This window comes from Oncorhynchus tshawytscha, linkage group LG10 (genome assembly GCF_018296145.1).
Source record: "Oncorhynchus tshawytscha isolate Ot180627B linkage group LG10, Otsh_v2.0, whole genome shotgun sequence".
In the NCBI taxonomy this organism is placed as follows: Eukaryota; Metazoa; Chordata; class Actinopteri; order Salmoniformes; family Salmonidae; genus Oncorhynchus; species Oncorhynchus tshawytscha.
In genome coordinates, this window is record NC_056438.1 from 67762880 (window position 1) to 67790478 (window position 27599).

A 27599-nucleotide genomic window follows, 5' to 3' on the forward strand; every position below is an offset into this window, starting at 1 on the left:
CTCCAAACTCATCATTAAGCTTGAGACCCTGGGTCTCAACTCCGCCCTGTGCAACTAAGTCCTGGACTTCCTGAAGGGCTGCCCCCAGGTGGTGAAGGTAGGAAACAACATCTCCACTCCGCTGATCCTCAACACTGGGGCCCCACAAAGGTGCACAAAGGTGTTCTCAGCCCTCTACTGTACTCCCTGTTCACCCATGACTGCGTGAATTTCACGCCTCCAACTCAATCATCAAGTTTGCAGACGACACTACAGTGGTAGGCTTGATTACCAACAACGACAAGACAGCCGACAAGGAGGAGGTGAGGGCCCTCGGAGTGTGGTGTCAGGAAAATAACCTCTTACTCAATGTCAGCAAAACAAAGGAGATGATCGTGGACTTCAGGAAACAGCAAAGGGAGCAGCCCCCTATCCACATTGACGGGAGAGCAGTGGAGGTGGAAAGTTTTAAGTTCCTTTTTGTACATATCACTGACAAACTGAAATGGTCCACGCACACAGACAGTGTGGTGAGGAAGGCGCAACAGCACCTCTTCAACCTCAGGAGGCTGAAAAAATGTGACTTGTCTTCGAAAACACTCACTAACTTTTACAGGTGCACAATTGAGAGCGTCCTGTTGGGCTGTATCACCGCCTGCTACACTCGCAGTAACATCTGCTAACCATGTGTATGTGACCAATACAATTTGATTTCAAATAGCAGGTGTGCCTTGTTAAAAGTTAATTTGTGGAATTTCTTTTTCTTTTCTTTTTCGTTTGAGACAATCAGTTGTGTTGTGACAAGATAGGGGTGGTATACAGAAGATAGCCCTATTTGGTAAAAGACCAAGTCCATATTATGGCAAGAACAGCTCAAATAAGCAAAGAGAAATGACAGTCCATCATTACTTTAAGACATAAAGGTCAGTCAATCCGGAAAATCTGGGACTGGTCACCTCCCCCTATTCATTACAGCATTAATGTAGAGGTCCATCCATTCATGTAGAGGCCAATCCATTCATGTAGAGGTCCATCCATTCATGTAGAGGTCCATCCATTCATGTAGAGGTCCATCCATTCATGTAGAGGTCCATCCATTCATGTAGAGGTCCATCCATTCATGTAGATGTCCATCCATTCATGTAGATGTCCATCCATTCATGTAGATGTCCATCCATTCATGTAGAGGCCCATCCATTCATGTAGAGCTCAATCCATTCATGTAGAGGTCCATCCATTCATGTAGAGGTCCATCCATTCATGTAGAGGTCCATCCATTCATGTAGAGGCCAATCCATTCATGTAGAGGTCCATCCATTCATGTAGAGGTCCATCCATTCATGTAGATGTCCATCCATTCATGTAGATGTCCATCCATTCATGTAGATGTCCATCCATTCATGTAGAGGCCAATCCATTCATGTAGAGGTCCATCCATTCATGTAGAGGTCCATCCATTCATGTAGATGTCCATCCATTCATGTAGATGTCCATCCATTCATGTAGATGTCCATCCATTCATGTAGAGGCCAATCCATTCATGTAGAGGTCCATCCATTAATGTAGAGGCCAAACCATTCATGTAGAGGTCCATCCATTCATGTAGAGGTCCATCCATTCATGTAGAGTTCCATCCATTCATGTAGAGTTCCAACCATTCATGTAGAGGTCCATCCATTCATGTAGAGGTCCATCCATTCATGTAGAGGTCCATCCATTCATGTAGAGGTCCATCCATTCATGTAGAGGTCCATCCATTCATGAGGTAAATACAGTATGTAATATTAACCCTGTCTCTCTAAGTGTGGCAGTAATGTAGTGGAGGACTCATTCATCCTGCAGGCGCTCTATTTGAATCCTTTGTTGTCTGGTCCTGCAGTGTTAGGGTGGTGCTGTGATGTCCAGTTAGTCTGTCAGATAGCCTAGTCTCTCTCTCTCTCTCTCTCTCTCTCTCTCTCTCTCTCTCTCTCTCTCTCTCTCTCTCTATGTCTCTCTCTCTCTCCCTCTCTATGTCTCTCTCTCTCTCTCTCTCTCTCTCTCTCTCTCTCTCTCTCTCTCTCTCTCTCTCTCATAGGCTACTAATGTTTATGCCTAAATCTCTTCTCGCGCTCACCCACCCCTTCTCTGTCTCACTGTCCTCTTCCTTTAAGCCTCATCCACTATAAGTGCTTGTGTGATGGAATAACTAAATGGATGCAGATTTTATTCAGGCTATTTTCAACCAATGCATGTGCTTCAGCCAGCGAGACACTTTTTTAATGACTCTCCTAACTCAACGCATGCCACCCTTCAGAAGAAACAGAAAGCCTCCTCCTCAGATAAGACAGGTTTTACTCCTCTTTTTCTCCCTGTCTCTCGGACCTCTCCTCTCCAAGAGTTATTACTACCGTAGCCAGCCCTGCAGTCACTACTCCCTGCTGTCCTCTTCTCTCTTTTTATTATTAGTGTATCCAGCCCTGCAGTGAGTCACTACTCCTTGCTGTCCTCTTCTCTCTTTTTATTATTAGTGTATCCAGCCCTGCAGTGAGTCACTACTCCCTGCTGTCCTCTTCTCTCTTTTTATTATTAGTGTATCCAGCCCTGCAGTGAGTCACTACTCCCTGCTGTCCTCTTCTCTCTTTTTATTATTAGTGTTCCAGCCCTGCAGTGAGTCACTACTCCCTGCTGTCCTCTTCTCTCTTTTTATTATTAGTGTATCCAGCCCTGCAGTGAGTCACTACTCCCTGCTGTCCTCTTCTCTCTTTTTATTATTAGTGTATCCAGCCCTGCAGTGAGTCACTACTCCTTGCTGTCCTCTTCTCTCTTTTTATTATTAGTGTATCCAGCTCTGCAGTGAGTCACTACTCCCTGCTGTCCTCTTCTCTCTTTTTATTATTAGTGTATCCAGCCCTGCAGTGAGTCACTACTCCCTGCTGTCCTCTTCTCTCTTTTTATTATTCGTGTATCCAGCCCTGCAGTGAGTCACTACTCCCTGCTGTCCTCTTCACTCTTTTTATTATTAGTGTATCCAGCCCTGCAGTGAGTCACTACTCCTTGCTGTCCTCTTCTCTCTTTTTATTATTAGTGTATCCTGCCCTGCAGTGAGTCACTACTCCCTGCTGTCCTCTTCTCTCTTTTTATTATTAGTGTATCCAGCCCTGCAGTGAGTCACTACTCCCTGCTGTCCTCTTCTCTCTTTTTATTATTAGTGTATCCAGCCCTGCAGTGAGTCACTACTCCCTGCTGTCCTCTTCTCTCTTTTTATTATTAGTGTATCCAGCCCTGCAGTGAGTCACTACTCCCTGCTGTCCTCTTCTCTCTTTTTCTTATTAGTGTATCCAGCTCTGCAGTGAGTCACTACTCCCTGCTGTCCTCTTCTCTCTTTTTATTAGTAGTGTATCCAGCCCTGCAGTGAGTCACTACTCCCTGCTGTCCTCTTCTCTCTTTTTATTATTAGTGTATCCAGCCCTGCAGTGAGTCACTACTCCCTGCTGTCCTCTTCTCTCTTTTTATTATTAGTGTATCCAGCCCTGCAGTGAGTCACTACTCCCTGCTGTCCTCTTCTCTCTTTTTATTATTAGTGTATCCAGCCCTGCAGTTAGTCACTACTCCCTGCTGTCCTCTTCTCTCTTTTTATTATTAGTGTATCCAGCCCTGCAGTGAGTCACTACTCCCTGCTGTCCTCTTCTCTCTTTTTATTATTAGTGTATCCAGCCCTGCAGTGAGTCACTACTCCCTGCTGTCCTCTTCTCTCTTTTTCTTATTAGTGTATCCAGGTCTGCAGTGAGTCACTACTCCCTGCTGTCCTCTTCTCTCTTTTTATTAGTAGTGTATCCAGCCCTGCAGTGAGTCACTACTCCCTGCTGTCCTCTTCTCTCTTTTTATTATTAGTGTATCCGGCCCTGCAGTGAGTCACTACTCCCTGCTGTCCTCTTCTCTTTTTATTATTAGTGTATCCAGCCCTGCAGTGAGTCACTACTCCTTGCTGTCCTCTTCTCTCTTTTTATTATTAGTGTATCCAGCCCTGCAGTGAGTCACTACTCCCTGCTGTCCTCTTCTCTCTTTTTATTATTTGTGTATCCAGCCCTGCAGTGAGTCACTACTCCCTGCTGTCCTCTTCTCTCTTTTTATTATTTGTGTATCCAGCCCTGCAGTGAGTCACTACTCCCTGCTGTCCTCTTCTCTCTTTTTATTATTAGTGTATCCAGCCCTGCAGTGAGTCACTACTCCCTGCTGTCCTCTTCTCTCTTTTTATTATTTGTGTATCCAGCCCTGCAGTGAGTCACTACTCCTTGCTGTCCTCTTCTCTCTTTTTATTATTAGTGTATCCAGCCCTGCAGTGAGTCACTACTCCCTGCTGTCCTCTCTCTCTTTTTATTATTAGTGTATCCAGCCCTGCAGTGAGTCACTACTCCCTGCTGTCCTCTTCTCTCTTTTTTTACTATTAGTGTATCCAGCCCTGAACTGAGTCACTACTCCCTGCTGTCCTCTTCTCTCTTTTTATTATTAGTGTATCCAGCCCTGCAGTGAGTCACTACTCCTTGCTGTCCTTTTCTCTCTTTTTATTATTAGTGTATCCAGCCCTGCAGTGAGTCACTACTCCCTGCTGTCCTCTTCTCTCTTTTTATTATTAGTGTATCCAGCCCTGCAGTGAGTCACTACTCCCTGCTGTCCTCTTCTCTCTTTTTATTATTAGTGTATCCTGCCCTGCAGTGAGTCACTACTCCCTGCTGTCCTCTTCTCTCTTTTTATTATTAGTGTATCCAGCCCTGCAGTGAGTCACTACTCCCTGCTGTCCTCTTCTCTCTTTTTATTATTAGTGTATCCAGCCCTGCAGTGAGTCACTACTCCCTGCTGTCCTCTTCTCTCTTTTTATTATTAGTGTATCCAGCCCTGCAGTGAGTCACTACTCCCTGCTGTCCTCTTCTCTCTTTTTATTATTAGTGTATCCAGCCCTGCAGTGAGTCACTACTCCCTGCTGTCCTCTTCTCTCTTTTTATTATTTGTGTATCCAGCCCTGCAGTGAGTCACTACTCCCTGCTGTCCTCTTCTCTCTTTTTATTATTAGTGTATCCAGCCCTGCAGTGAGTCACTACTCCCTGCTGTCCTCTTCTCTCTTTTTATTATTAGTGTATCCAGCCCTGCAGTGAGTCACTACTCCCTGCTGTCCTCTTCTCTCTTTTTATTATTAGTGTATCCAGCCCTGCAGTGAGTCACTACTCCCTGCTGTCCTCTTCTCTCTTTTTATTATTAGTGTATCCAGCCCTGCAGTGAGTCACTACTCCCTGCTGTCCTCTTCTCTCTTTTTATTATTAGTGTATCCAGCCCTGCAGTGAGTCACTACTCCCTGCTGTCCTCTTCTCTCTTTTTATTATTAGTGTATCCAGCCCTGCAGTGAGTCACTACTCCCTGCTGTCCTCTTCTCTCTTTTTATTATTAGTGTATCCAGCCCTGCAGTGAGTCACTACTCCTTGCTGTCCTCTTCTCTCTTTTTATTATTAGTGTATCCAGCCCTGCAGTGAGTCACTACTCCCTGCTGTCCTCTTCTCTCTTTTTATTATTAGTGTATCCAGCCCTGCAGTGAGTCACTACTCCCTGCTGTCCTCTTCTCTGTTTTTCTTATTAGGGTATCCAGCTCTGCAGTGAGTCACTACTCCCTGCTGTCCTCTTCTCTCTTTTTATTAGTAGTGTATCCAGCCCTGCAGTGAGTCACTACTCCCTGCTGTCCTCTTCTCTCTTTTTATTATTAGTGTATCCAGCCCTGCAGTGAGTCACTACTCCCTGCTGTCCTCTTCTCTCTTTTTATTATTAGTGTATCCAGCCCTGCAGTGAGTCACTACTCCTTGCTGTCCTCTTCTCTCTTTTTATTATTAGTGTACCCAGCCCTGCAGTGAGTCACTACTCCCTGCTGTCCTCTTCTCTCTTTTTATTATTCGTGTATCCAGCCCTGCAGTGAGTCACTACTCCCTGCTGTCCTCTTCTCTCTTTTTATTATTAGTGTATCCAGCCCTGCAGTGAGTCACTACTCCCTGCTGTCCTCTTCTCTCTTTTTATTATTAGTGTATCCAGCCCTGCAGTGAGTCACTACTCCCTGCTGTCCTCTTCTCTCTTTTTATTATTAGTGTATCCAGCCCTGCAGTGAGTCACTACTCCCTGCTGTCCTCTTCTCTCTTTTTATTATTAGTGTATCCAGCCCTGCAGTGAGTCACTACTCCCTGCTGTCCTGTCCTCTCTTCTCTCTTTTCCTTTTCATTTCACGGAATTCACAACCCATGACCCCTTTCCACTATCGATTTTACTACTAGTCACCTCCTCTCTCCTTATCTTTCTTTCACTCCCATTCCTCATCCTCTTCCCTCCATCCTCCTCATCCTCCTGTGTCAGTGTGATGTCACTCTTTAGGTCTTATTTACAGGAATAAACCTGTATTAAACTACATCCGCCCCTAATTAACTCCCACTGGCTGTCACTTCACTAATCTCCCCATCAACTGTGGCTCGTTTCCACCAATCACCACGCTTTACCCGGGAACCATAACCAATCACGGTGTCCGTAAGTGAACCATGGAACAAGTGAAGTAGTCTGAGAAAAAAAATGTTCTCCTGTGAGGTGAGGGGGATGATGGTGAGGAGCAGAAGGTGTCTGTTAGAAATGGGTTTGAGCAGAGCACAGTGAAGGACTTCGATTCTCTTTCCTGAGCACAATTACCAGGGCCTGGTGGGGAGCGCTTTATCAGAGAGGCATAGAACATTGAGCCTGTGTCCTCATCCCCGGAGACTGCTGAGGTGAGAGCGGCTCATAATAATGGCCGGAACGAAGCAAATGGAATGGCATCAAACACCTGAAACCCATGTGTTTGATGTATTTGATACCATTCCACTAATTCCGCTCCAGTCATTACCACGAGCCTGTTCTCCCCAATTAAGGTGCCACCAACCTCCTTTGGTCCCCATGCTGTTTCACCACATCACACCATAATGGCCAGAGCCAGGAGAATAGAGACCAGGGGAGATCACATGTTCTGTTCCTTCCTGTCTTTAAGAGGGCTTGATTTTCCTGTTTCAAGTGAAGTGTAATTATTGTTGCGTTAGCATCCTGTCCTTGTATAATTTGGAGCTATTATTTCCACTCTGTGTCCCTCTCGCCTGGTCCAGTGAATATGATGAATGATTTCTGTTGCCAGTTTCACTATACATGGTGAGAGGAAAGCTGATAATGACTACTTTGCCATTGCCACCACACCTCCCCCCATTCACTCAAGCACTTCTACAGCTGTGTCTGTGTGTGTGTGTGTATCACTGCTCTTGTGTAACATAGCTTTTCTGAGATGTACGATTGCCTTCAAGTAGTATATCAACATACAGACTACTGTTCAAGTTTTGTATGTTAATGACAGAGAGGGATTTTCTCATCTGTAGAATGGATCTATTTTGGGGTGTCATTAGTAATAGGATTTTTTGGTGGGCTGTTTTTTTTATTCTGGTGCCCAGTGTCCCAGACGGTTGATTCATAGTCATGGCACATAAGCTGATATGTAATGTTGATTCACTGGCACATGTCCACTTCAGTAGGCAGGCCCATGCCTTGGCCCAGAGTCTTGTGGGCATAAGCATGCTGAGTTTCATGTTTCACTGCCTTAGAAGATGAATTGTACGTTATATACATGGTTTGTTCTTTCTCTATTACAATACAACGAATAGGTATTTATTATTCATAGCCTGTATCTTTTTGCTGACATAGTGCCCAGCCAACCCCATAGGACACCACACCCACACACAGAAGGGACAGAAGTTTTTCCTGACCAACATGATGAGGAAACTGTTAAAGGAATTTAATTCCTATATGTGCATTAACCAATTCAATTAAAACACTCCGTCCATTTCTAAGAATTTGTGAGATACTTATTTGTATAAAATGGACAGAGACCAGTCTCAAAATCAATTTGTAGAGTTTATTCTCGAGAGTACTGAACATAATCACAAAGTACCTCAGTTTATATATCCCACATTGCGTCATGTCTTACGGAAATGTCTCTCCTCCTCCTGGACCATGACAAAGCTGTTTTTCAATTCCATTCCAACACATACATTGCTTATCGCCTGCTACCATATGTTACACAATCTACTCCACACCCAACGGTTTCTCCCCACCCTGGTTGGGGACCAGACATCTTTCCCGTTGTTAGTTTCACTGTGGTCACGAGTTGTCTGTTGACCCTTCCTCTTTGCCTATGTACCAACACATTCCTTAACAGACAACTTATAACTCTGTGAGTTATAACTCTATTTCTAATGTATAAATTATTTAGTCAACATTGACAAAATTCCTTCAACAGAGACATGACCAGCAAAAACCATGGGTTTTTGTGGTCAGGAAAAATGATAGGATTGGGATAGGACAAGCTGTTCCTAAATCAGTTGTTAAGCAAAGACAGCTGCTAGAGTGCATGAGGAAGGTGGTCATTGCATGGACCATATGATCAAAGAGCAGGTGAAGGACCCGAGAGAGTAGTTTTCTCTCAAGGGCCACTGCAGTCCCCTGAAGGACCACTAAGGGCCCCAGCTGATGCTCTTGGATGTTGTACTGCCCCCCCATTGTCCTCATGTTTGAAGTAGAACATAAACACGATTTTTGCTTTCGCCTAATCTTTAAAGTGATGGCTAACGTCATATTCTCCCATAAATCATCCTTTGTATCGATTGGTTTGAACCTTTTTCCTGTGTTTTGTTGAGAGGTGATAACGTCCTTATCTAAAGAACATAAACAGGACAGCACTCTGTTGAATAAACTTACATTTACATATTTTTATTGCCGCTCGAACGCTTTGCGTATGAGCCCTTCTTCAGCATGCAAAGGCAATGGCAATCAATATCACGACAACAATACCACAGAGGTTAAAAGGCATAATTATGAATTCTCAGTCAGTATTGGCCCTATCAAGAGATCCCAGCAGAGGGACAAAACAGAGATGCTTGTTCTAGGTCCCAAGAAACAAAGAGATCTTCTGTTGAATCTGACAATTAATCTTAATGGTTGTACAGTCGTCTCAAATTAACCTGTGAAGGACCTCTGCGTTACTCTGGACCCTGGTCTCTCTTTTGACGAACATATCAAGACTGTTTCAAGGAAGCTTTTTTCCATCTACATAACATTGCAAAAATCAGAAACTTTCTGTCCAAAAATGATGCAGAAAAATGAATCCATGCTTTTGTTACTTCTAGGTTAGACTACTACAATGCTCTACTTTCCGGCTACCCAGATAAAGCACTAAATAAACTTCAGTTAGTGCTAAATACGGCTGCTAGAATCCTGACTAGAACCAACATTTTTTATCATATTACTCCAGTGCTAGCCTCCCTACACTGGCTTCCTGTCAAGGCAAGGGCTGATTTCAAGATTTTACTGCTAACCTACAAAGCATTACATGGGCTTGCTCCTACCTATCTCTCTGATTTGGTCCTGCCGTACATACTTACACGTACGCTACGGTCACAAGACGCAGGCCTCCTAATTGTCCCTAGAATTTCTATGCAAACAGCTGGAGGCTGGGCTTTCTCCTACAGAGCTCCATTTTTATGGAATGGTCTGCCTACCCATGTCAGAGAGGCAAACTCGGTCTCAACCTTTAAGTCTTTACTGAAGACTCATCTCTTCAGTGGGTCATATGTTTGAGTGTAGTCTGGCCTAGGAGTGTGAAGGTGAACGGAAAGGCTCTGGAGCAACGAACCGCCCTTGCTGTCTCTGCCTGGCCGGTTCCCCTCTTTCCACTGGGATTCTCTGCCTCTAACCCTATTACAGGGGCTGAGTCACTGGCTTACTGGTGCTCTTTCTTGCCATCCCTAGGAGGGGTGTGTCACTTGAGTGGGTTGAGTCACTGATGTGATCTTCCTGTCTGGGTTAGCGCCCCCCCTTGGGTTGTGCCGTGGCGGAGATCTTTGTGGGCTATACTCGGCCTTGTCTCAGGATGGTGGTTGGTGGTTGAAGATATCCCTCTAGTGGTGTGGGGGCTGTGCTTTGGCACAGTGGGTGGGGTTATAGCCTTCCTGTTTGGCTCTGTCCAGGGGTATCATCGGATGGGGCCACAGGGTCTCCTGACCCCTCCTGTCTCAGCCTCCAGTATTTATGCTGCAGTAGTTTACATGTCGGGGGGCTAGGTTCAGTTTGTTATATCTGGAGTACTTCTCCTGTTTTATCCAGTGTCCTGTGTGAATTTAAGTATGCTCTCTCTAATTCTCTCTTTCTTTCTCTCTCTCTGAGGACCTGAGCCCTAGGACCATGCCTCAGGACTACCTGGCATGATGACTCCTTGCTGTCCCCAGTCCACCTGGCCGTGCTGCTGCTCCAGTTTCAACTGTTCTGCCTGCGGCTATGGAATCCTGACCTGTTCACCGGACGTGCTTACCTGTCCCAAACCTATTATTTGACCATGCTGATCATTTATGAACATTTGAACATCTTGACCATGTTCTGTTATAATCTCCACCCGGCACAGCCAGAAGCAGACTGGCCACCCCTCATAGCCTGGTTCCTCTCTAGGTTTCTTCCTAGGTTTTGGACTTTCTAGGGAGTTTTTCCTAGCCAATGTGCTTCAACACCTGCATTGCTTGCTGTTTGGGGTTTTAGGCTGGGTTTCTGTACAGCACTTTGAGATATCAGCTGATGTGCGAAGGGCTATATAAATACATTTGATTTGATTTGATTTGCGGGAGCTGTGGGGGAAACTAACAATATATAAAAATAACAATATACTGTAGCTATAAACACACAATACAGACACATTATGATGTCATTGCCTAAATGTTTGGCCTACATATTTATAACCTACCACAAAAAAAAGAAGAGCATTCCTCATTGAGGCCTGCTGTGGTAAGAGTGCTCAAGCAGTCTATCCAATATGCTTCTCTGGAGAAGTCATTTATTTCTATCTCTCCCGTACATGGTGCCTTCCCCAATTCAATGCCCATATAACGCAAGGCACTTAGTTTATGATTATGGCTATTGAAATGCCTGGCAACAGGGGATTTTTCATCATGGTTGCAAATGGAGCACTCACAGTTGAAGTCGGAAGTTTACATACACTTAGGTTGGAGTCATTAAAACTTGTTGTTCAACCACTCCAGAAATTTCTTGTTAACAAACTATAGATTTGGCAAGTCAGTTAGGACATCTACTTTGTGCATAACACAAGTCATTTTACCCAACACTTTTTTACAGACAGATGATTTAACTTATAATTCACTGCATCACAATTCCAGTGGGTTAGAAGTTTACATACACTAAGTTGAGTGTGCCTTTAAACAGCTTGGAAAATTTTAGAAGCTTCTGATAGGCTAATTGATATAATTTGAGTCAATTTGAGGTGTACCTGTGGATGTATTTCAAGGCCTACCTTCAAACTCAGTGCCTCTTTGCATGACATCATGGGAAAATCCAAAGAAATCAGCCAAGACCCCAGAAAGAAAATTGTAGACCAATTTCCAAATGCCTTAAGGTACCATGTTAATCTGTACAAACAATAGTATGCAAGTATAAACACCATGAGACCACGCAGCTGTCATACCGCTCAGGAAGGCGATGCGTTCTGTCTCCTAGAGATGAACGTACTTTGGTGCAAAAAGTGCAAATCAATCCCAGAACAACAGCAAAGAACCTTGTGAAGATGCTGGAGGAAACAGGTAAAAAAGTATCAACATCCACAGTGAAACGAGTCCTATATCGACATAACCTGAAAGGCCGCTCAGCGAGGAAGAAGCCATTGCTCCAAAACCTCCATAAAAAGCCAAACTACGGTTTGCAACTGCACATGGGGACAAAGATCGTACTTTTTGGAGAAATGTCCTCTGGTCTGATGAAACAAAAATAGAACTGTTTGGTCATAATGCCCAGGGACTGGTGCACTTCACAAAATAGATGGCATCATGAGGTAGAAAAATGATGTGGATATATTGAAGCAACATCTCAAGACATCATCAGTAAGGAAGTTAAAGCTTGGTCGCAAATGGGTCTTCCAAATGGACAATGACCCCAAGCATACTTCCAAAGTTGTGGCAAAATGGCTTAAGGACAACAAAGTCAAGGTATTGGAGTGGCCATCACAAAGACCTGACCTCAATCCTATAGAAAATGTGTGGGCAGAACTGATAAAGTGTGTGCGAGCAAGGATGCCTACAAAACTGACTCAGTTACACCAGCTCTGTCAGGAGGAATGGGCCAAAATTCACCCAACTTATTGTGGGAAGCTTGTGGAAGGCTACCCGAAATGTTTGACCAAAGTTAAACTATTTAAAGGCAATGCTATCAAATACTAATTGAGTGTATGTAAACTTCTGACCCATGTGATGAAAGAAATAAAAGCTGAAATAAATCATTCTCTCTACTATTATTCTGACATTTCACATTCTTAAAATAAATTGGTGATCCTAACTGACCTAAAACAGGGAATTTTTATTAGAATTAAATGTCAGGAGTTGTAATAAACTGAGTTGAAATGTATTTGGCTAAGGTGTATGTAAACTTCCGACTTCAACTGTATGCTCACATGTCCTTGTCTTAAGTCCACGTTTGGTCTTACCCACATAAAGTCGAGCACATTGTTTATCTTTTCATAACGTCCTTATCTACCATTTGTCTTATTCTGATGTGGGTGGATAAATCCTTTATCTTACTCCTCGTGTGTTTGACGTAGTCGTGATGTTGTCTGGCTAAAGTGCTGGCTATCATTTTTACTTTACAAAGCGCCGCTTACAATGTTATTCTGTCTGAGCCCCGGAGTTTATCTGATTTTTCCACCAATAACTAGTTGTACTGTACATAGCTGCTCTGCTGAATGGGCACGTACATTTTGTGCGTGTAAGGCAAAAAATATATATCTTTCTTTCTTTCTCCCCACCTCCCTCGAACATGTCACTTGAGTCAATGGTCCGTATGCAGTAAACGACTGAAGTGAAGTTTAAGGAATGGACTGTGTGTGAGCAATGCCGAGTTGTTACTGAGTTAGCTCCTGTACTGCTCTTTTCCAGACAGAGAGTGAGTCATGGGATCTGTGTATTTCACGGTAATATAAACTGTAGCTCCAACAAAAGGGTATTTTAATGTGGTGATTTAATGTGAAGAGCACTAAAAGGTAAATGCCCCTGCATGTTTAAACATGACTGAGTGGAGAGGAACCACAGGCTTATTATCTGTCCTTGATGAATAGTCAAGCTTGTTAGCGGAGAAGAAATAACAGCAGGAGACAGACACAGTCATTGACATTTGATGAGTCCTCTCTATCTCGCCTCACCAAACACAAACAACATAAACAAGATAAATAAGTGCTGTGTAACCTTCAGCGCCTGTGATGTCGCTGTCTCCTACCACGCCCTCATTTCACTCTCTATCACCCTTTTTCTCCCTCAGCACCTCCTCCCTGTTGTACAGTACATCAAATCCCTTGTCTAAATCTCTCTTTTTCCTTCCTTCCTTCCTTCCTTCCTTCCTTCCTTCCTTCCTTCCTTCCTTCCTGCCTCCTCCCTCTCTCCAGGTATGTGGTCCTTCTCTGTGTCAGAGCTGGCTGTTCTGGGGGCGGAGGTGGGCCGTATCTCAGCAACAGACGCTGACCTAGGCGACAATGCCAAGCTGGAATATACTGTCCTGGAAGGAGAGACGGGGGACACCTTCAACATCAGCGGAACGAACCAAGAGGCCGTGATCACCCTGAACAAGGTGAGAGGGAAGAGGTATGTAGGAGTGAGCAATGGAGCATGTTGGGTGTCAGCCGACAGAGAGGGATGGAGGGAATGAGGGAGGGCAGAACAGGATGGAATAATGGAACAGATGATGAGAAGGAGGAGAGGAGGACACAGGTGAGCCTGTTGATTTGGCCTGTTCTCCCTCAAAACGCTCCAGAGAAGCTGTGCAGTCACTGCTATGCTGGATAGATATATATCTAGTGTTTTCTCTGTGAGTCAGATGGCCATATCTGTGTGTGTGCTTATTTAATCAGCTCATTTCCGTTGATGCTGTCTGATTCTAGATGATTCCCACTAGAACTGACTGTCACTCTGGGTTATCACACAAGCAACTCCAATAATGAAGTGTGGTTGGTGATGAGAGATGACACTCGGTGTGTATGTTGCATGTTACATTTGCGTGTTACGTGTGTGTGTTACGTGTTTGTGCGTGTCTCACACCTGTGAGTAGGCCTCTCATGTGTGATGTTGACTGACATCAATAGCAGCAAACCAAAGACCTCTAGTCTGTCTCAGACATGATATATGCTATTAGAAGCTGAATTAGCCTTTCAAAAGGCACAGACAGTGTGTGAGTGTTAAAAATATACACTGCTCTTTAATATAGCCTGCCACTTAGATCTGAGATAAGAGAGAATCTGACGCACCTCTGGTGGTCACCCAGTGTGAATGCTGAGTGAGTGTGTGGATTTGTGTTTTTGTGTCTTTGAGTAGTTTAACCTGTCTGTGTGTGTAGTGTTTGTGTGTGTGTGTGTGTGTGTGTCACTGTGACAGCCCCCCAGGGTTTGTGAGGTGAGTTGGAAGGGATTTCCAGGCCCTGGGATGAGTTACTGTGATAAGAGAAAGAGTATAGGGAGGGGGAAGAGAGAGAGAGTGAGAGTTGGGAGAGGGAAGGGGAGAGTGAAATTAGCGAGGCAGCCAGAACAAAAACACCAGGAAGAGAGAGAGTGAGAGAGAGTGGGTGAAAGAGAGAGACAATGAGGCAGAACAAGACATCCAAAGGAAGACAGGCAGGCTGAAAAAGAGGTTTGTTTGAGCTGCAGAGAGTTGGAGAGGGAGAGAGAAAACAACATAGAGAGAACGTCTAAGCAGCATCCTGCAGAGAGTTGGAGAGGGAGAGAGAAAACAACATAGAGAGAACGTCTAAGCAGCATCCTGCAGAGAGTTGGAGAGGGAGAGAGAAAACAACATAGAGAGAACGTCTAAGCAGCATCCTGCAGAGAGTTGGAGAGGGAGAGAGAAAACAACATAGAGAGAACGTCTAAGCAGCATCCTGCAGAGAGTTGGAGAGGGAGAGAGAAAACAACATAGAGAGAACGTCTAAGCAGCATCCTACAGAGAGTTGGAGAGGGAGAGAGAAAACAACATAGAGAGAACGTCTAAGCAGCATCCTGCAGAGAGTTGGAGAGGGAGAGAGAAAACAACATAGAGAGAACGTCTAAGCAGCATCCTGCAGAGAGTTGGAGAGGGAGAGAGAAAACAACATAGAGAGAACGTCTAAGCAGCATCCTGCAGAGAGTTGGAGAGGGAGAGAGAAAACAACATAGAGAGAACGTCTAAGCAGCATCCTGCAGAGAGAGATAGAAGTGATCAATTCACTGTGTGCTCAGTGACTGGAGAAATGACATGAAAACAAATAAACACCTCCTCTCACCTCCTTCACCTATCTCCCCTCGGATTCAGACGCCAAACAAAACCTACAATTACTCTTCCAACATGGAGCTTTTATCTCACTTCTCCCCCCAAAATATTATTATAGCATGAAATAGAAGATATTGAACCAAAATTATTTTAGGGCTGTCGTCTCTCGGTCTTAAATATTGGCTCAGGGAATATAAGGTTTTCAATGTGAAAGGGGGAGAATAAGGTGGGCAGGCGGAGGCTAGGTAGGTAGGTAGGTAGGTAGGTAGGTAAATAGGTAGGTAGGTAGGTAGGTAGGTAAGTAGGTAGGTAGGTAGGTAGGTAGGTAGGTCTACAGTAGGTAGGTGGGTAGGTAGGTGTACAGTAGGTAGGTGGGTAGGTATACAGTAGGTAGGTGGGTAGGTAGGTATACAGATGGTAGATGGGCAGGGCAGGCAAGCAGGCAGGCAGGCAGGCAGGCAGGCAAGTAGGCAGGCAGGCAGGCAGGCAGGCAGGTAGGTAGGTAGGTAGGTAGGTAGGTAGGTGGGTCTACAGTAGGTAGGTGGGTATACAGTAGGTATGTGGGTATACAGTAGGTAGGTGGGTAGGTAGGTATACAGTAGGTAGGTATACAGATGGTAGATAGGTAGGTGGGTATACAGTATGTAGGTGGGTATAGAGTAGATATGTGGCTATACCGTAGGTAGGTATACAGTAGGTAGGTAGGTAGGTAGGTAGATAGGTAGGTGGGTCTACAGTAGGTAGGTGGGTAGGTATAAAGTAGGTAGGTGGGTAGGTGGGTATACAGTAGGTAGGTGGGTATACAGTAGGTAGGTGGGTAGGTAGGTATACAGTAGGTAGGTGGGTAGGTGGGTAAACAGTTGGTAGGTGGGTAGGTGGGTATACAGTAGGTAGGTAGGTGGGTATACAGTAGGTAGGTGGGTAGGTAGGTATACAGTAGGTAGGTATACAGATGGTACATAGGTAGGTGGGTATATAGTAGGTAGGTGGGTATACAGTAGATATGTGGCTATACAGTAGGTAGGTAGGTAGGTAGGTAGGTAGGTAGGTAGGTAGGTAGGTAGGTAGGTAGGTAGGTAGGTATACAGTAGGTATGTGGGTATACAGTAGGTAGGTGAGTAGGTGGGTATACAGTAGGTAGGTATACAGATGGTAGATAGGTAGGTGGGTATACAGTAGGTATGTGGGTATACAGTATGTAGGTGGGTATACAGTAGGTAGGTGGGTAAGTAGGTTAACAGTTGGTATGTGGGTATACAGTAGGTAGGTGAGTAGGTGGGTATTCAGTAGGTAGGTGGGTAGGTAGGTATACAGTAGGTAGGTGGGTAGGTATACAGTAGGTAGGTGGGTAGGTAGGTATACAGATGGTAGATAGGTAGGGGGTATACAGTAGGTATGTGGGTATACAGTATGTAGGTGGGTACACAGTAGATAGGTGGGTAGGTGGGTATACAGTTGATAGATGGGTAAGTAGGTAAACAGTTGGTAGGTGGGTGGGTGTATATACAGTAGGTAGGTGTGTATGCAGTAGGTAGGTGAGTAGGTGGGTATTCAGTAGGTAGGTGGGTAGGTGGGTAAACAGTTGGTAGGTGGGTAGGTGGGAACACAGTAGATAGGTGGGTAGGTGGGTATACAGTAGGTAGGTGGGTAGGTGGGTATACAGTAGGTAGGTGGGTAGGTGGGTAAGTCGGTGGGTGGGTAGGTGGGTAGGTGGGTATACAGTAGGTAGGTGGGTAGGTGGGTAAGTAGGTGGGTGGGAAGGTGGGTATACAGTAGGTAGGTGGGTAAGTAGGTAAACAGTTGGTAGGTGGGTAGGTGGGTATACAGTAGGTAGGTGGGTGGGTGGGTATACAGTAGGTAGGTGGGTAGGTGGGTATACAGTAGGTAGGTGAGTATGTGGGTATACAGTAGGTAGGTGGGTAGGTGGGTAAGTAGGTGGGTGGGTAGGTGGGTATACAGTAGGTAGGTGGGTAAGTAGGTAAACAGTTGGTAGGTGGGTAGGTGGGTATACAGTAGGTATGTGGGTATACAGTATGTAGGTGGGTACACAGTAGATAGGTGGGTAGGTGGGTATACAGTTGATAGATGGGTAAGTAGGTAAACAGTTGGTAGGTGGGTAGGTGGGTATACAGTAGGTAGGTGGGTAGGTAGGTATACAGTAGGTAGGTATACAGATGGTAGATAGGTAGGGGGTATACAGTAGGTATGTGGGTATACAGTATGTAGGTGGGTATACAGTAGGTAGGTAGGTATACAGTTGGTAGGTGGGTAGGTCGGTCTACAGTAGGTAGGTGAGTAGGTGGGTAAACAGTTGGTAGATGGGTAGGTCGGTATTCAGTAGGTAGGTGGGTAGGTGGGTATACAGTAGGTAGGTGGGTAAGTAGGTAAACAGTTGGTATGTGGGTATACAGTAGGTAGGTGGGTAGGTAGGTATACAGTTGGTAGGTGGGTACACAGTAGGTAGGTGAGTAGGTGGGTATTCAGTAGGTAGGTGGGTAGGTGGGTAAACAGTTGGTAGGTGGGTAGGTCGGTATTCAGTAGGTAGGTGGGTAGGTGGGTATACAGTAGGTAGGTGGGTAAGTAGGTAAACAGTTGGTATGTGGGTATACAGTAGGTAGGTGGGTAGGTGGGTATACAGTTGGTAGGTGGGTAAATAGGTAAACAGTTGGTAGGTGGGTAGGTGGGTATACAGTAGGTAGGTGGGTGGGTGGGTATACAGTAGGTAGGTGGGTAGGTGGGTATACAGTAGGTAGGTGAGTAGGTGGGCATACAGTAGGTAGGTGGGTAGGTGGGTAAGTAGGTGGGTGGGTAGGTGGGTATACAGTAGGTAGGTGGGTAAGTAGGTAAACAGTTGGTAGGTGGGTATACAGTAGGTAGGTGGGTAGGTGGGTATACAGTAGGTAGGTGGGTAGGTGGGTAAGTCGGTGGGTGGGTAGGTGGGTATACAGTAGGTAGGTGGGTAGGTGGGTAAGTAGGTGGGTGGGAAGGTGGGTATACAGTAGGTAGGTGGGTAAGTAGGTAAACAGTTGGTAGGTGGGTAGGTGGGTATACAGTAGGTAGGTGGGTGGGTGGGTATACAGTAGGTAGGTGGGTAGGTGGGTATACAGTAGGTAGGTGAGTAGGTGGGTATACAGTAGGTAGGTGGGTAAGTAGGTAAACAGTTGGTAGGTGGGTAGGTGGGTGGGTATACAGTAGGTAGGTGGGTAGGTGGGTATACAGTAGGTAGCTGTGTAAGTAGGTAAACAGTTGGTAGGTGGGTAGGTGGGTATACAATAGGTAGGTGGGTAGGTATACAGTAGGTAGGTGGGTATGTAGGTATACAGTTGATATATAGGTTCAGTAGGTAGGTGGTAGGTGGGTATACAGTAGGTAGGTGGGTAGGTGGGTATACAGTAGGTAGCTGGCTATACAGTAGGTAGGTGGTTTATACAGTAGGTAGGTGGGTAGTTGGATATACAGTTGATAGGTGGGTAGGTGGGTATACAGTAGGTAGGTGGGTAAGTAGGTATACAGTTGATAGGTAGGTAGGTAGGTAGATAGGTAGGTAGGTAGATTCAGTAGGTTCAGTAGGTAGGTGGTAGGTGGGTATACAGTAGGTAGGTGGGTAGGTGGCTATACAGTAGGTAGGTAAACATATATACAGTAGGTAGCTGGCTATACAGTAGGTAGGTGGCTATACAGTAGGCAGGTGGGTATACAGTAGGTAGGTGGCTATACACTAGGTAGGTGGCTATACAGTAGGTAGGTGGCTATACAGTAGGCAGGTGGGTATACAGTAGGTAGGTGGCTATACAGTAGGCAGGTGGCTATACAGTACGCAGGTGGCTATACAGTAGGTAGGTCGGTAGGTAGGTCGGTAGGTCGGTAGGTAGGTAGGTAGGTAGGTAGGTAGGTAGGTATACAGTAGGTAGGTGGCTATACAGTAGGTAGGTGGCTATACAGTATGTAGGTAGGTATACAGTAGGTAAGTGGCTATACAGTAGGTAGATAGGTATACAGTAGGTAGGTGGCTATACAGTAGGTAGGTAGGTAGGTATACAGTAGGTAGGTGGCTATACAGTAGGCAGGTGGGTATATAGTAGGTAGGTGGCTATACAGTAGGTGGATGGCTATACAGTAGGTAGGTGGCTATACAGTAAGTAGGTGGCTATACAGTAGGCAGGTGGGTATACAGTAGGTAGGTGGGTATACAGTAGGTTGGTAGGTATACAGTAGTTAGGTGGGTATACCGTAGGTAGGTGGCTATACAGTAGGTAGGTAGGTATACAGTAGGTAGGTGGCTATACAGGAGGTAGGTAGGTATACCGTAGGTAGGGGGCTATACAGTAGGTAGGTAGGTATACCGTAGGTAGGTCGCTATACAGTAGGTAGGTAGGTATACAGTAGGTAGTTGGCTATACAGTAGGTAGGTAGGTATACAGTAGTTAGGTGGGTATACCGTAGGTAGGTCGCTATACAGTAGGTAGGTAGGTATACAGTAGTTAGGTAGGTATACAGTAGTTAGGTGGGTATACCGTAGGTAGGTCGCTATACAGTAGGTAGGTCGCTATACAGTAGGTAGGTAGGTATACAGTAGTTAGGTGGGTATACCGTAGGTAGGTGGCTATACAGTAGGTAGGTAGGTATACAGTAGGTAGGTAGGTATACAGTAGTTAGGTGGGTATACCGTAGGTAGGTGGCTATACAGTAGGTAGGTAGGTATACAGTAGTTAGGTGGGTATACCGTAGGTAGGTGGCTATACAGTAGGTAGGTAGGTATACAGTAGTTAGGTGGGTATACCGTAGGTAGGTCGCTATACAGTAGGTAGGTAGGTATACAGTAGTTAGGTAGGTATACAGTAGTTAGGTGGGTATACCGTAGGTAGGTCGCTATACAGTAGGTAGGTCGCTATACAGTAGGTAGGTAGGTATACAGTAGTTAGGTGGGTATACCGTAGGTAGGTGGCTATACAGTAGGTAGGTAGGTATACAGTAGTTAGGTGGGTATACCGTAGGTAGGTGGCTATACAGTAGTTAGGTGGGTATACCGTAGGTAGGTGGCTATACAGTAGGTAGGTAGGTATACAGTAGTTAGGTAGGTATACAGTAGTTAGGTGGGTATACAGTAGGTAGGTGGCTATACAGTAGGTAGGTAGGTATACAGTAGTTAGGTGGGTATACCGTAGGTAGGTGGCTATACAGTAGGTAGGTGGGTGTAGCTGAGAAGAAGATTTGAGGAGGTTAAAAGCGATTTAGCCTTTCAGGGAATCCACGCGTAGGTAATTGAATACATGAAAGATACGACTCTAAGAGAATTAAAATAAACAAAGCAAAAAATTAGAGCTGTCTCCATGGCCAGACTGTCTGCGTGCGTGTGTGTGTGTGTGTGTGTGTGTGTGTGTGTGTGTGTGTGTGTGTGTGTGTGTGTGTGTGTGTGTGTGTGTGTGTGTGTGTGTGTGTGTGTGTGTGTGTGTGTGTGTGTGTGTGTGTGTGTGTGTGTGTGTGCAGTGCAGTGGAAATGTTTTTGTGGAAAGAGATGATCTTTTTACCCTTAAGAGGAAAATGTTTAAACTGGAACATTTTCTGCTACCACTCAGTCTGACCTCCCTGCTCCTCTCACAGCTGTGGGCAGTATCTTTTTACCATTGAATTTACAGACACACACCCAGCCACACAGGAACACACACATACACTCTGTTGATCTTGCAGCTCTCCCTGTTAACACTCGGTGGAATGAGTAAACAGGTGTGAAGGAATACAGTGATTCATTTAAAAAAAGGGACAAACTGTGGCGCCTAAAAGAGGTTCAGCATTGTGTGATGTGACAGGAGACAGAGAGGCAGGTGGGGAGGAAGGCAGAAGGAGAAAGAGAGAGTGAGTGAGTGAGTGTGTGTGTGTGTGTGTGTGTGTGTGTGTGTGTGTGTGTGTGTGTGTGTGTGTGTGTGTGTGTGAGTGTGAGTGTGTGTGTGTGTGTGTGTGTGTGTGTGTGTGTGTGTGTGTGTCTGTGTGTGTGTGTGTGTATGTGTTCATGCATGCATGTGCGTGTGGGTATGTATCTGTCAGAGAGAGACAGGGACAGGCCCATGGGCAGTGGTGGAGAGGTGGGGTGAGGTGAGGGTGGTGGAGGGTTAGCCAGGGACGTGCAGGGGAAGCTGGGTCGTTAACTGGGTCGTTAACACTCTGGCAGTCAGTCTGGGTAAAGACTGGAGACTGCCCGTCTCTTATCACTGCTTATTTGCAGACAATCTCATAGGACCACAAAAAACTGTCTATCTCCCCTCTCTCTCATCAGTCTCTCTTTTTGTATCCCTCTCTCTCCCTCAGTCACCCCCTCACTCCTCCTTGTCCTCTCCTCTTTTCTCCGGGGCCATTTTGTAGGATACTAGCTGTTTTTGTCTCAGTTTGACTCATTGTTGTGATGATTTCTCTAAATTGCCTGGGCTCAAGTCACTGTAATTCAACCTCTAAACGGTGGCTGGGGATTTGAACACAGACAACTATCCATTTATCAGCTTATATGAGCAAACTGGGAGTCAAGTTTTTTTTTAACGTTATGGGGTTTTCTGAGGGCAGTGGTTTGAGATGAGATCTAGTCCCTGTACACACAGGCCTAACACAGACAAAGTGAGTGTTCAGAACCATTACAATGTGGCTGGAATTGAGAAATACATTTTGGTTTCCAATCTCTCAAGGCTTAAATAAGACCACTGCATCAGTCTAAAGTACAGGTCAACAGGGTCAGCAAGACAATCCCACTAATGTACTTGAAGCATCAAGTGAACTGAGTTACTCCAGAGATAGAGATGGTCTAGTGTCTACCCTAATAATGGGAGTTGTTGTCTGTGAGAAGGCTAGCCGATGCCTTTCACATAAAAAGATTTTCACTAAAAGCAGTTTCTCTCAAAATTAGAGATTTATTTTTGATAAATACAAAATAGGCTAGAAAATGTCAGAGTTGAAATTGCTAAAAGGTTCAAACAAGGATTAAAGATTGACACCTAAAACAAACAGGTCTTTCCTTGCTCACCTCCCACTCAAACTGGGAGTCTCCAATAAACATTTAAACATCTGCAGCTCATTAGCTTAGTTAGTGGGAGGAGCCTACAATGAACAATTAACCAACCTGTGCTGACATACAAACATTTCTCACACACATTCTATTAAAGACAATCAACTGGTTCAGGTGAAATGGTGGAAAAGATTTTACTACTATGGCAAGATGAAATGGTAATAGAAAACAGGGCCCTATACAGTGCATTCGGAAAGTATTCAGACCCCTTCACTTTTTCCATATTTTGTTACGTTACAGCCTTATTCTAAAATGGTTTAAATAAAAATGTTCCTCATCAATCTACACACAATACCCCATAATGACAAAGTCAAAAAACAGGTTTTTAGAAATGTTAGCAAATGTATTACAAATAAAAAACGGAGATACCTTATTTACATAAGAAATCAGACCCTTTGCTATGAGACTTGAAATTGAGCTCAGGTGCATCCTGTTTCCATTGATCATTCCTGAGATGTTTCTACGACTTGATTGGAGTCCACCTGTGTTATATTCAATTGATTGGACATGATTTGGAAAGGCACACACCTGTCTATATAAGGTCCCACAGTTGACAGTGCATGTCAGAGGAAAAACCAAGCCATGAGGTCAGAGGAATTGTCCGTAGAGAGCTCTACGGACCTGAATTGTCCGTAGAGAGCCAAGACAGGATTTTGTTGAGGCACAGATCTGGGGAAGGGTGCCAAAACATTTCTGCAGCATTCAAGCTCCCCAAGAACAGAGTGGCCTCCATCATTCTTAAATAGAAGAATTTTGGAACCACCAAGGCTTTTCCTGGAGCTGGCCGCCCAGCCAAACTGAGCAATCGGAGGAGAAGGGACTTGGTCAGGGAGGTTACCAAGAACCTGATGGCCACTCTGACAGAGTTAATCTGTGGAGATGGGAGAACCTTCCAGAAGGACAACTATCTCTGCAGCACTCCACCAATCAGGCCTTTATGGTAGAGTGGCCAGACGGAAGCCACTCCTCAAATCAAATCAAATCAAATCAAATCAAATCAAATCAAATCAAATTTTATTTGTCACATACACATGGTTAGCAGATGTTAATGCGAGTGTAGCGAAATGCTTGTGCTTCTAGTTCCGACAATGCAGTAATAACGAGCAAGTAATCTAACTAACAATTCCAAAAAAAACTACTGTCATACACAGTGTAAGGGGATAAAGAATATGTACATAAGGATATATGAATGAGTGATGGTACAGAGCAGCATAGGCAAGATACAGTAGATGATATCGAGTACAGTATATACATATGAGATAAGTATGTAAACCAAGTGGCATAGTTAAAGTGGCTAGTGATACATGTATTACATAAGGATGCAGTCGATGATATAGAGTACAGTATCAACGTATGCATATGAGATGAACAATGTAGGGTAAGTAACATTATATAAGGTAGCATTGTTTAAAGTGGCTAGCGATACATTTACATCATTTCCCATCAATTCCCATGATTAAAGTGGCTGGAGTAGAGTCAGTGTCATTGACAGTGTGTTGGCAGTAGCCACTCAATGTTAGTGGTGGCTGTTTAACAGTCTGATGGCCTTGAGATAGAAGCTGTTTTTCAGTCTCTCGGTCCCAGCTTTGATGCACCTGTACTGACCTCGCCTTCTGGATGGCAGCGGGGTGAACAGGCAGTGGCTCGGGTGGTTGATGTCCTTGATGATCTTTATGGCCTTCCTGTAGCATCGGGTGGTGTAGGTGTCCTGGAGGGCAGGTAGTTTGCCCCGGTGATGCGTTGTGCAGACCTCACTACCCTCTGGAGAGCCTTACGGTTGAGGGCGGTGCAGTTGCCATACCAGGCGGTGATACAGCCCGCCAGGATGCTCTCGATTGTGCATCTGTAGAAGTTTGTGAGTGCTTTTGGTGACAAGCCGAATTTCTTCAGCCTCCTGAGGTTGAAGAGGCGCTGCTGCGCCTTCCTCACGATGCTGTCTGTGTGAGTGGACCAATTCAGTTTGTCTGTGATGTGTATGCCGAGGAACTTAAAACTTGCTACCCTCTCCACTACTGTTCCATCGATGTGGATAGGGGGGTGTTCCCTCTGCTGTTTCCTGAAGTCCACAATCATCTCCTTAGTTTTGTTGACGTTGAGTGTGATGTTATTTTCCTGACACCACACTCCGAGGGCCCTCACCTCCTCCCTGTAGGCCGTCTCGTCGTTGTTGGTAATCAAGCCTACCACTGTTGTGTCGTCCGCAAACTTGATGATTGAGTTGGAGGCGTGCGTGGCCACGCAGTCGTGGGTGAACAGGGAGTACAGGAGAGGGCTCAGAACGCACCCTTGTGGGGCCCCAGTGTTGAGGATCAGCGGGGAGGAGATGTTGTTGCCTACCCTCACCACCTGGGGGCGGCCCGTCAGGAATTCCAGTACCCAGTTGCACAGGGCGGGGTCGAGACCCAGGGTCTCGAGCTTGATGACGAGCTTGGAGGGTACTATGGTGTTGAATGCCGAGCTGTAGTCGATGAACAGCATTCTCACATAGGTATTCCTCTTGTCCAGATGGGTTAGGGCAGTGTGCAGTGTGGTTGAGATTGCATCGTCTGTGGACCTATTTGGGCGGTAAGCAAATTGGAGTGGGTCAAGGGTGTCAGGTAGGGTGGAGGTGATATGGTCCTTGACTAGTCTCTCAAAGCACTTCATGATGACGGATGTGAGTGCTACGGGGCGGTAGTCGTTTAGCTCAGTTACCTTAGCTTTCTTGGGAACAGGAACAATGGTGGCCCTCTTGAAGCATGTGGGAACAGCAGACTGGTATAGGGATTGATTGAATATGTCCGTAAACACACCGGCCAGCTGGTCTGCGCATGCTCTGAGGGCGCGGCTGGGGATGGTAAAAGGCACATGACAGCCTGATTGGAGTTTGTCAAAAGGCACCTAAAGGACTCTCAGACCATGAGAAACAAGGTTCTCTGGTCTGATGAAACCAAGATTTAACTATTTGGCCTGAATGTCAAGCATCATGTCTAAAGGAAACCAGGCACTGCTCATCATCTGGCCAATACCATCCCTACAGTGAAGCATGGTGGTGGCAGCATCATGCTACGGGGATGTTTTTCAGCGGCAGGGACTGGGAAACTAGTCAGTATTGAGACAAAGATGAATGGAGAAAAGTACAGAGATATAATGGCAACCTGCTCCAGACTGCTCAGGACCTCAGCCTGAGGGAGAAAGTTCACCTTCCAACATGACAAATACCCTCAGCACACAGCCAAGACAACGCAGGAGTGGCATCGGGACAAGTCTCTGAATGTCCTTGAGTGGCCCAGCCAGAGCCCGGACTTGAACCCAGTCAAACTTCTCTGAAGAGACCTGAAAATAGCTGTGCAGCGATGCTCCCTATCCAGCCTGACAGAGCTTGAGAGGATCTGCAGAGAAGATTGGGACAAACTCCCCAAATATAGGTGTGCCAAGCTTGTAGCATCATAACCAAGAAGACTCGAGGCTGTAATCGCTGCCAAAGGTGCTTCAACAAAGTACTAAGTAAATAGTCTGTATACTTATATAAATGTGATATTTTAGTTTTTTATTTGTAATACATTCGCCACCAAAAAATGCAACCTGTTTTCGCTTAGTCATTATGGGTTATTGTGTGTAGATTGATGGGGGGGGGGCTATTTAATCCATTTTAGAATACGGCTGTAACGTAATAAAATTTGGAAAAAGTGAAGGGGTCTGAAAACATTCCGAATGCACTGTACAAAGAGTTACTCAGAAATATACATACAGTTCCTTCAGAAAGTATTCACACCCCTTGACATTCCACATTTTGTTGTGTTACAGCCCGTATTAAAAATATAGTAATATAGTATAAAAATAGTGTCACTGGTCTACACACAATACACCATAATGTCAAAGTGGAAATAAGTTTTAAGAAAAAAACATACATTGAATATTCCTTTGAGCATGGTGAAGTTATTAATTACCCTTTGGCTGGTGTATTAATACACCCAGTCACTACAATGATACAGGCATCCTTCCTAACTCAGTTACTGGAGAGGAAGGAAGCCACTCAGGGATTTCACCATTAGGCAAATGGTGACTTTTTAAAATACGTACAGAGTTTAATGGCTGTGATATGAGAAAATTGAGGATGGATCAACAACATTGTAGTTAGAGTGGCTTGTGAAAGTATTCACCCCCAATGCCTTACAACCTGAATTAAAATAGATTTTTTGGGGGGGGTTGTATCATTTGATTTACACAACATGCCTACCACTTTGAAGATGCAAAATATTTTTTATTGTGAAACAAACAAGAAATAATACAGAAAAACTGAACTTGAACGTGCATAACTATTCACCCCCCAAAGTCAATACTTTTTAGAGCCACCTTTTGCAGCAATTACAGCTGCAAGTCTCTTGGGGCATATCTCTATAAGCTTGGCACATCTAGCCACTGGGATGTTTTCCCATTCTTCAAGGCAAAACTGCTCCAGCTCCTTCAAGTTGGATGGGTTCCGCTGGTGTACAGCAATCTTTAATACCACAGATTCTCAATTGGATTGAGGTCTGGGCTTTGACTAGGCCATTCCAAGACATTTAAATGTTTCCCCTTAAACCACTTGAGTGTTGGTTCAGCAGTATGCTTAGGGTCATTGTCCTGTTGGAAGATGAACCTCCGTCCCAGTCTCAAAGACTGAAACGGGTTTCCCTCAAGAATTTCCCTGTATTTAGCGCCATCCATCATTCCTTCAATTCTGACCAGTTTCCCAGTCCCAGCCGAATGAAAAACATCCCCCCCCCAGCATGATGCTGCCACCACCATGCTTCACTGTGAGGATAGTGTTCTCGGGGTGATGAGAGGGTTTGGGTTTGCGCCAGACATAGCTCAATTTTAGTCTCATCTGACCAGAGTACCTTCTTCCATATGTTTGGGGAGTCTCCCACATGCCTTTTGGTGAACACCAAACATGTTTGCTTATTTTTTTCTGGACACTCTTCCTTAAACCCCAGCTCTGTGGAGTGTAATGGTGCTCCGTGGGATGTTCAAAGTTTTGGACATTTGTTTATAACCCAACCCTGATCTGTACTTTTCCACAACTTTGTTCAGGCTGTAACACAACAAAATGTGGAATAAGTCAAGGGGTATGAATACTTTCTGAAGGCACTGTGTAGCAAAATGAGGACGTGTTAACAACGTCACATGGTTCCAAAAGTGGAAAGGCAGCCGGTCTGCTTAGCGGTCTGCTTAGCGGTCTGCTTATCACTTTATTCCTG

The 27599-nt window shown here is 45.0% G+C and overlaps 1 protein-coding gene across 1 annotated transcript in view; it reads left to right on the forward strand.

The window, feature by feature from the left end:
* Positions 1-27599, forward strand: part of LOC112235698 — a 185097-nt gene that overhangs the window by 132162 nt on the left and 25336 nt on the right. The window contains exon 6 of the mRNA XM_042328903.1: positions 13481-13662. Coding sequence (XP_042184837.1) covers positions 13481-13662 — 182 coding nt within the window. The remainder of the gene's footprint in view (positions 1-13480; positions 13663-27599) is intronic.